The sequence below is a fragment of the Dipodomys ordii genome, unplaced genomic scaffold (assembly GCF_000151885.1).
Source record: "Dipodomys ordii isolate 6190 unplaced genomic scaffold, Dord_2.0 Scaffold120, whole genome shotgun sequence".
NCBI classification, from domain to species: Eukaryota; Metazoa; Chordata; class Mammalia; order Rodentia; family Heteromyidae; genus Dipodomys; species Dipodomys ordii.
In genome coordinates, this window is record NW_012267336.1 from 2,926,676 (window position 1) to 2,937,056 (window position 10,381).

Sequence of the window (10,381 nt, forward strand, 5' to 3'; positions counted from 1 at the left end):
GAACCCAGGGCCTCATGTATGCAAGGAAAGCACTTACCACTGAGCTACATTCCCAGCCCCACCTTTAATATCTTAACTACAGTAAAAATAATCTTTCTTGAATACTCCAATTCTGACCAAGGTATTCAAAACAAGCTTAGGGAAAACATTAAGGTCAACAGATTTCTTTGTTTGTTTGTTAGTTTGTTTTTTGTTGTTGTTTTTTTCAGTCATGGGGCTTGAACTCTGGGCTTGGGCGCTATCCTTGTGCTCTTCAGCTCAAGGCGAGTGCTCTACCACTTAAGCCACAGCGCCACTTGAGGTCAGCAGATTTCTAAAGTAAGACTGACCTTTATAGAGTGTTGAATACTCAATTGTAATTTATTCTCATATCAGTCAAATTTCCCCCATTAGACAGAAATGTGATATCTTAAAGGCACAGGATATTGAATATGGTATGTAGGCTTTTCTTTACTTTTGTACTCTTTTTTTCTTTTTTTCGGGGTGGGAGGGGGCGGCCGTGGGGCCTGAACTCTTGGCCTGGGCGCTGTCCCTCAGCTCTTCAGCTCAAGGCTAGCGCTCTACTACTTGAGCCACAGCGCCACTTCCTGCTCTTTTCTTTTTGCTTATGTGGTGCTGAGGAATCGAACCCAGGGCCTCATGCATGCAAGGCAAGCACTCTATCACTGAGCCACCTTCCCAGCCCCTACTTTTGTACTCTTAATACCTATATTCATATCCTCTGCCGATATTCATTTTCAAAATTAACACCTTTAAATTGGTAGCCTCCTTTTAATTAACTTTGTGCATTTGGGACACTTTGTCACCAAGACTTTATATAGGGCTTGGGAATATGGCTCAAGAAATAGAGTGCCAACTTAGCAAATATGAGCCCCTGAGTTGAAACCCCAGTACCCAACTGTGTGTGGGGCGGGGGGGGTGTATACAATTCTGTATTCATGAGTGGTATAATCTTTACAAATTTTTGATAGCTGTGATGAGAGCCTTTGGTACAGAAATTTTTGTGAAGTTGTCTTTAGGACATGTCCTAAATGTGGAATTGCTAGTCAACAATTGAGTGGGTTTTTTTCCCCCAGCTGCTTAGGAAGTAAAGACCAGGAAGAGGATAGTTTGAGGTCAGTCTAGGCAAAAATATGAGCCCTCATCTCAACCAACAAGCCTGGCATGGTAATGAATGTCTGTCATGCCAGCCATATGGAGGACATGATCAGAGACTGGTGTGTGTGTGTGTGTGTGTATGCACGCACACGCGCGCATATGTGCTGGGGCTTGAACTCAGGGCCTCACACTCTTGTTTAGCTTTGTCCATGCAAAGCTGGCATTCTGCCACTTGAGTCACACCTTCCTGGCATTTTGCTGGTTAATTGGAAGGAAGAATCTTGGATGTTTCTGCCCCGGCTGGTTTTGAAACATTAATCTTCAGATCTCAACCTCCTGAGTAGCTACAGTTACATGTGTAAGTAACTGGCAACTGCATAATTTTTTTCTTAATTTCCTTTCCATCTTTTTTCTTTCTTTTTGTAGTGCTGGGTTCTGCTTATTAAGCAGATATTATACCCTGTGAGCCATGATCCTAGTCCTTTTCGTTGTAGGTTTTTGTTTTTTGTTTTTTTGCTGGTCGTGGGGCCTGAACTCTGGGCTTGGGCACTGTTCCTCAGCTCTTCAGCTCAAGGCTAGTGCTCTTACCACTTGAGCCACAGCGCCACTTCCAGCTTTTTCTGCTTATGTGGTGCTGAGGAATCGAACCTAGGGCCTCATGCATGCAAGGCAAGCACTCTGCCACTGAGCCACCTTCCCAGCCCTTCGTTGTAGTTATTTTCAAGTAGGATCTTATAGTTTTGCTTAGCCCAGACTAGACCACTATCCTCCTATTCATACCTCCATTACCTTGGAGTCACAGGTATAATAATGACTGACTCAACCATGCCCATCTTAGTGTTTGAGAGGGGGGTGTTACTTTTGTCCAAACCATTATCCTCCTGATATCTTGATATCTGCCTCAGGAGACGGGATTTCAGGAGTGAGCCATTATGCTCAGCCTTAAAAAGGCTTTTTTTCTTTCTTTCTTTCTTTGTGTTGGTTCAGGGGCTTGAACTCTGGGCCTGGGCCCTGTCTCTCAGCTCTTCACCTTAAGGGGAGCGCTCTACCAGTTGAGCCACAGTGCCACTTGCATTTTCTGGTGGTTAATTGGAGATGAGAGTATCACGGACTTTCCTGCCCTGGCTGACTTGAACTGGGATCTTCAGATCTCAGCCTGCTAAGTAGCTAGGATTATAGGTGTGAGCCACCAGTGCCCGGTAAAAAGGCTTTTTTTGTTGTTGGTGGTGGTGGTTGTAGTTGTTGGGCTTGAACTCAGGGCCTGAGCACTATCTGGCTCAAGACTAGCACTCTACTACTTTGAGCCACAGCACCAGTTCTGGTTTTCTGGTGGTTAATTGATGATTAGAATCTCACAGACTTTCCTGCCCAGGCTGACTTTGAACTGGGATCCTCAGATTTCAGCCTCCTGAGTAGGATTACAGGCAAGAGCCACCAAAGCCTGGCTAAAAAGAGTTTATTACTTTTTTTTATATTACTTATTTTTAAAATATATAATTATACTTATTTATAATTATAGTACTTACTTTTGTATTATCCTAAAAGAAGACACATCAATTTTTCACCTGTTAACAGGACATCATGTTGTGAAGTTCTCTGCCCAAATACCTAACATAGTTAGCAAACTACCATAGTATGTGTGGTTTTTTTTTTGTTTTGTTTTGGGGTTTTGTATTCTTTTTCAGTCTTTCCCTCTCCCTTCTTTTTTCCCCCAGTCTGGGTATTAAAGTCAGGGCCTCACACTTACGTTTTATCCCTTGAGGTATGTCACTGTCCTTTTGGTTTTAGTTGGTTTTTCAGGTAAGGTCTGTGCTTTTGTGATCCTCTCCCTCCCAGGTAGCTAGCACCATAGACATGTTCCACAACTAGCTTTTTTTTTTTTTTTGGTCAGTCATAGGACTTGAACTTAGGGTCTGGGCTCTGTCCCTGAGCTCTTGCACAAGGCTAGTACTCTATCACTTTGAGCCACAGTGCCATTTTAGGTTTTTGAGTGGTTAATGGTAGATAAGAGTCTCAAAGTAGCCAGGTGCTGGTGGCTCACACCTGTAATCCTAGCTACTCCAGAGGCTGAGATCTGAGGATTGTGGTTCAAATCCAGCCCCGGGCATCTGTGAAACTCTTATCTCCAATAAACCACCAGAAAACCGGAAGTGGCGCCATAGCTCAAGTGGTAGAGCACTCGCCTTGAGCTGAAGAGCTGAGGGACAGCGCTCAGGCCCAGAGTTCAAGCCCCATGACCGACAAAAAAAAAAAGGCCTCAAAGTCTTTACTGCCTGGGCTGGCTTCAAACTGTGATCTTCAGATCTCAGGTTCCTGAGGAGCTAGGATTACAGGTCTGAGCCACAGTTACCTGGCTTTTTGTTTGTTTGTTTGTTTTTGAGCCAGAGACTTACTTTTGCTGGGGCTAGCCTCAAACCAAGATCTTCTTACCTATGTCTTTTGAATAGTTAGGATTATAGAATACCCGTTGCTCTCTAATACCCTCTGATTATCTATATTTGATTCATATACCCTTCCTAGAACATATGTCCAATTGCAACAAAGATTTTATTTTTTTTGGCTCACTGCCATACCTGGTACATAGTAGGTGCTCAATATTTAGTTTAACTGTTGAGAATTTAAATGGAGTGAAATATCACTCTATGCAGCCATCATGTTCTTGTTGGTTTTTCTATTTCAAGTTTCTGTGTCTTTGTTTGCAACACTTTCTGAATGCTTTCTTACCTTTTTTTTTTTTTTAACTCTGATACAGTTGTTTCTTTCCCTTTTACTACCACAGAATTATTCTCTCTCAAACTGTTAAATGCATGTCTTTTTCTAACATGTCTCTTTGCTAAAATTTCTTCACATTCTTTTTTTTTTTTTTGGTCAGTTGTGGGGCTTGAACTCTGGGTCTAGGTGCTGTTCCTCAGCTCTTCAGCTCAAGGTTAACACTTACCACTTGAGCCACAGCACCACTTCCGGTTTTCTGAGTGATTAATTGGAGATTAAGAGTCTCACATCCTTTCCTGCCTAGGTTGGCTTTGAACCTCAGATCTCAGCCTCCTGAGTAGCTAGGATAACACCTGGCTTGTCTTCACATTCTTTTTTTTTTGGGGGGGGGGTCCGGTTGTGGGGCCTGAACTCTGGGCCTGGGCACTGTCCCTCAGCTCTTCAGCTCAAGGCTAGCGCTCTACCACTTGAGCCACTGCGCCACTTCTGGCTTTTTTCTTTTTGCTTATGTGGTGCTGAGGAATCGAACCCAGGGCCTCAGGCATGCAAGGCAAGCGCTCTACCACTGAGCCACTTTCCCAGCCCTTGTCTTCACATTCTTTTTGCCCACTCACTCAATATCAAACAAACTACACATATTCTTACCCGGGTACTAAGATACCTGCTTGAACTTGAACATAAATGGCCCAGCTGGATCCTGTCATTTCATCTTTGGGTGACTTCTTCAACATGTCAGCATTTAGCATGCAGTAATGGAATTTTGCATCATTTTCAAAACAAGGTATTTTTTAAAATGTTTTTAAGATATACCTTTCTTTTGCTAATCGGTTATGCATTTATATAGTTTAGAAACAGTATAGATTTAGATTCAACAACAGGCTACTCTCTTTTCCAATATTCCATTCACCATGGTAGTATTTACCTTCACATTAGTATTTACCTTCACATTAGTAATAACTAGCATGATTATGTCACTCAAAGTTTTTCGACTTGTAATATAGAACCTGACTACCAGTGTACCAATCCCCCATTTTCAAAATGCCTAATGAGTTGAGCTGTTTGATCTTCAGATGTCATGATCTTTGGATCTTTCCTTTGAGTTGGTCAAGAAGCCCAAGATCTAGTGTCCTTCAAATCTCCTACCCAAAGAAGATTACTTAGTTACTAGTGTTTGGGGACCTTAATTAAGCAAGAAGTTTTTGTTGGGTTTTTTGGTTTTGTTTTGCTAGTTCTGGGGCTTGAACTCTGGGCCTGGGTACTGTTCTTGAGCCTCTTTGTGTTGAAGGCTAGCACTCTATCATTTAAGCCACAGCACTTTTTCCTGCTTTTCTGAGTAGTCTATTGGAGATAAGAGTTTCATGGGTCTTTCCTACCCAGGCTGTCTTCAAGCTGCGGTCCTCAGATCTCAGCCTCCTGAGTAGCTAGGATTATAGACTTGAGCCACCAGTGCCGGGCTACACAAAGTGTTTTTTTTTTGGGGGGGGGGTCTGGTCGTGGGGCCTGAACTCTGGGCCTGGCCGCTGTCCCTCAGCTCTTCAGCTCAAGGCTAGCGCTCTACCACTTGAGCCACAGCGCTTTTTTCTTTTTGCGTATGTGGTGCTGAGGAATCGAACCCAGGGCCTCAGGCATGCAAGGCAAGTGCTCTACCACTGAGCCACCTTCCCAGCCCTACACAAAGTGTTTTATCTTTTACACTGAGGTCATTTAATTTCCCTATTCTCAAACTATACTCTTCCTTTGACAGTGTTGACTGTCTTCTAGACCTTGTTTTATCCACTTCAGAGAATAAACCTCTTGGTGTAGTCTGTTTGACTAGGAGAGGATCCGACAGGGACGTATTAGAGAATAGATCCCTCATTTTTTAACTTGTAAGTTTTGTTGCTCTGACTTCTTTGCCATTCTGATTTTGTTATTTTAAGTTGCTTCAGATCTGGCAGCAGACCCTATTGTGTTCTTATAAAACCACTTCCTCCAGTCTCCTCTTCTGCTCCTGTCCTCAACAGGTGGTTATCTCTAGATCGCTGTAGTAAAGTTCTGTGACACTTTCCATTGCCTTTCTATATCTGGCCGCTGAGTTTTTGAATTATGCCAATACCCATTTCTACATCTAGCAATTAACTGTGTTGGTTTTTAGCAAGTATTTTAATGTGCTCTATTACTGATACTCTCTCTTCCTGGAATGTTTTATGTTCTTTTGGTCAAACCTAGTTCAGTACCTATTGGACCTGGTCTAGACTGAATCCTGTCTAAATCTTTCTCTACCAAATTTCCCCTCTTCATAATAATTATTCCTTGTTTTTGAAATTGAATGATGTTAAAGAGTTTTTCACACTTTCTTCATGTGTTTTAATATTTTTGAATTTTGTTTCCTGCATGTGGCCTATATTACATGAGTGTTTCTTTGTTATTCATTTATGGAAATTTTTAAACATACAGAATAGCAAGAATAAAATAATGAATTCCTATGTCATTTTATTGTTGTCACTTAGCAATTATAAGCACATTGCCAGTCTATTTTCGTGTATATCTCAATCCACCCCAGATTGTTTTGAAGTAGCTGTTAAATATCTTATTTTCATTCTTAAATATGCCTTATTAGATCAGTTTTCCAAGCTATCTCTTGAATATTCCTTTTTTTTATGCAGATTGCAGTACCTAGGCATCCCACAAAGTAGGAGGGTCACCTTAGGGGCAACCTTTATCTGCTCAAAAGTTCATCTCACATTAGCAGTGAGCATCTGGTCATCACTCCTTACTCATAGGTTTAAGGCTTTCTTGAATATTCTTTTTTTTTGGCCAGTCCTGGGGCTTGAACTCAGGGCCTGGGCACTGTCCCTGAGCTTCTTTTGCTCAAGGCTAGCACTCTACCACTTGAGCCACAGCACCACTTCCAGTGGCTTTTTCTATGTATGTGGTGCTGAGGAATCGAACCCAAGGCTTCCTGCATGCTAAGCGAGCACTCTACCACTGAGCCACCTTTCCAGCCCCTTGAATATTCTTTTAATACAAAATCTAGAGCTCATGAGCTGGGCTCCAGTGGCTTACGCCTGTCATTGTAGCTACTCAGGAGGCTGAGATCTGAGGATCACAGTTCAAAGCCAGCCCTGGCAGGAAAGTCTGAGAGACTCTTATCTCCAATAAACCACTCAGAAAACCAGAAGTGGCACTGTGTCTCAAGTGGTAGAAAGCTAGCCTTGAGCTGAAGAGCTGAAGGACAGCGCCCAGGCCCAGAGTTCAAGCCCCAAGACCGACCAAAAAAAAATCCAGAGCTCATGATTGCAAAATTGAGTACTGTGTCTCTTAAATTGCTTTTGGTATAGAGGTTTCTCTCCATTCTTTGTACATTTTATTTATTCAATGAATTCCAGTTTTGCTAATTGTATACCCAGTATATTTAACATGTTCTATTTACCCAAGATGCACGTTTGATAAGCAAGCATTCTTTATAGATGGTTGTATATTCTTCATTAGTGGTTACAAACGTCCTGAAAGTTCCATCTTTTATTTCATTATAATGAGCACATAGCAAGGACAATTTTTAATGGAGTCTAAATTAGGGTCATTTATTTTGATAAATGAGAAACATAAATTTTGTTTTTATGAAGCTATTATGTTATTCTGTAATCTATGTACTTGTATTTTTATTAGACTTACCTGTTTGCAGAGGTACTTTGGAATAGCAGTTTGTATGACCAAGAGCATCAAAATGATACTTTAAATGAGCTAAAAGTACCTTCGGTTTGGAAAAATTTTTCAGGGAATGTAATTTTATCTCCATTATTAATCTTGATTTTTCTTTTTTTTTAACTTTTTGAAACAAATACTGAAATTTTCCTTTTTCATTTACTCAGCACAAACATTTCACTGAAGATATTCAAACAAGGCAGTATCGCTCCCTGGAAGTTCTGATAGGATCTGGCTATAATACACCTGCTGACATTTGGAGCACAGCATGCATGGTAATGTTCTTTCTGCATGTCCTTTACTCATTATGTAATAGTGTCATACCTTTTTGTTAATAAGCAGAAAAAGAACTTGACATAGGTGACTTACCACAGAAACTCTGTCCTATAGCTGAAGAGATCTAAATTGGAAACAGGTCCTATTAAGGCATTATTAGCTTGGATTAGGAGATTACAAGTACCTTTATCTTTTTTGGGGGTTGCGGGGGTGGTCAGTCGTGGGGCTTGAACCAGTCTGGGCCTGTGGATGCTGTCCCTGAGCTCTTCAGTTCAAGACTATCACTCTACCACTTAAGCCACAGTGCCACTTTTGGTTTTCTGGTGGTTAATTGGAGATAAGAGTCTCAGAATTTCTTGCCCAGGCTGGCTTTGAGCTATGATCCTCAGATCTTAGACTTCTGAGTAGCTAGGGTTATAGGCATGAGCCAACAAGCTCCTTTATCATTTTAGAATTTATCTGTTTCATTATTTCCTGGCAGAAACTCAAAATCTTATCATCATTTGTACTTTTATTTGTTTACTTGTCTCTCTTCCACAGGTTATATATCTGTTTCATACATGTTTTGTTTTTGTATTTTGCCTGTCCTGGAGCTTGAACTTGGGGTTTAGGCACTCCCCCTGAGCTCCTTTGCCCAAGGCCAGCACTCTACCACTTGAGTCACAGCACCACGTCTGGTTTTCTGGTGGTTAATTGGAGATATAAATCTCAAGGACTTTCCTACTTGGGCTGTCTTTGAACCGTGGTTCTCACTCAGATCTCAGCCTCCTGAGTAGCTAGGATTACAGACATTAGCCCACCAGTACTGGCTGGTTGCATGTTTTAAGTAGGTACTTTCAATGTAGAGAGCCTTTGCAGACTTGATAGGGTAAGGGCATAATTACAAGTTGTCTGTGTCATAGAGTAAGTCTTAAAGTTGGTATCTGTTGAAGAATCTGAATTCTAAGGCACTGCTGTCATTGAAAGGGAAGAATACCTAGATATTTGCTACATTGAAAGGTTAAGGATGAAAACATGTACAGCTCTCAAAGCAAAGCATTCTATACACAGAAAGCAGCAAGAGGACTTGAGAAAGACAAATATGCACATGCATCTTCACTTGAAGTTGATTGGCTACAGGGCATTCACCCCAAAAACTAGCACACAGTTGAGAGGCAGGCATTGAGTTATTGGCATTACTAAGGGTGTTCTGTTTTGGTCAGTTCCTATAGTTGTATATTGGAATATTAATTTTAGGGATGCTTTGATTTTAGCAAAGGAAAGCTAAAACTTTAACTTTTGTCCTTACAGTTTATTTTTTGTGCGCCCAACTTAATCCTTTTATGTATCTAATAAATATCTTAAATGACATGTTCAAAGCATTTAGTTCACTCCATATACATGTTTTTTATAAATGATCTTTTTCACTCGGACCAAAAAGTTTTAGTTCAATTCTTAAACATTAGCAGGTTCTATGTTCTACCTTCAGAATAGATCCTGTACAAACCACTTCCATTAACCCATTACAGCCCAAAACCTACTCTTAATTTTTTTTTTTTTGGTCAGTTGTGGGGCTTGAACTCTGAGCCTGGACGCTGTCCTTCAGCTCTTCAGCTCAAGGTGAGTACTCTACCACTTGAGCCACAGCACCACTTCCAATTTTCTGGAGGTTAATTGGAGATGAGAGTCTCACAAACCTTTCTGCCCAGGCTAGCTTTTCAGATCTCAGCCTCCTGAGTAGCTAGGATTACAGACATGAGCCACCTGCACCCAGCCTCCTAAGCTTTCGTTTTTTTATCCTTTTGTACTTCATTCTCATACAATAGCCTGAGTATCTTAATTAATAATTAGCTCTTTTACTGCCCTGTTATAATTGCCTGTTGAAGTTTTTGCATATGTTCATCAAGGGTATTGGTCTGTAATTTCTTCCTTGTAATCGCCCTTTTCTAGATTTGATATCACATCAGTTCTCCCTCTTATAAGTAGTTTGAAATAGTCTTTTCTCTTGGATTGTTGTTGTTGTTGTTTTTAAGACTTTGAGAAGGATCCTTAAATTCCTTATGTCCTGGGCTTTTCTTTGATGAGAGAGTTCTCATTCATTCAGTGTCCTTTTTCATTATCGTTTTATTCTGGTTTTCTGTTTCTTCATAAGTAGTTTTAGTACACTGTACATATGTATCTGGGAATTTGCCTACTTCTACATTTGCTAGCATGTAATTGTTTACATTAGTCACTTATGATCCTTCATATTTCTACAGTTTCAGAAATTTCAGGTCTTCTGTATTCATTTAGTTCTGTTTTGATTTTTTTTTCTAGTAAGTTTGGAGTTAATTTGTCTTTTTTCTAGCTCTTTTAGGAGAAGTATTAAATTGCTTGAGAATAGTTTACTTTTTGTAGGCATTTATTGCTGTCAACTTTTCCTTACATAGAACTGTTTTTGGCCGGGTGCTGGTGGCTCATGCCTGTAATCCTAGCTACTCAGGAGGCTGAGATCTGAGGATCATAGTTCAAAGCCAGCCGAGGCAGGAAACTCAGTGAGACTCTTATCTCCAATAAACCACTAGAAAACTAGAAGTGGTTCTGTGACTCAAGCAGTAGAGTGCTTGCCTTGAGCTGAAGAGCTGAGGGACAG

The 10,381-nt window shown here is 40.8% G+C and overlaps 1 protein-coding gene across 1 annotated transcript in view; it reads left to right on the top strand.

Annotated features, from left to right (window-relative positions):
- The window catches only part of Srpk1 (SRSF protein kinase 1), a 38,318-nt gene that overhangs the window by 18,652 nt on the left and 9,285 nt on the right, over positions 1-10,381 (top strand). Inside the window, exon 11 of the mRNA XM_013029587.1 lies at positions 7,662-7,769. Coding sequence (XP_012885041.1) covers positions 7,662-7,769 — 108 coding nt within the window. The remainder of the gene's footprint in view (positions 1-7,661; positions 7,770-10,381) is intronic.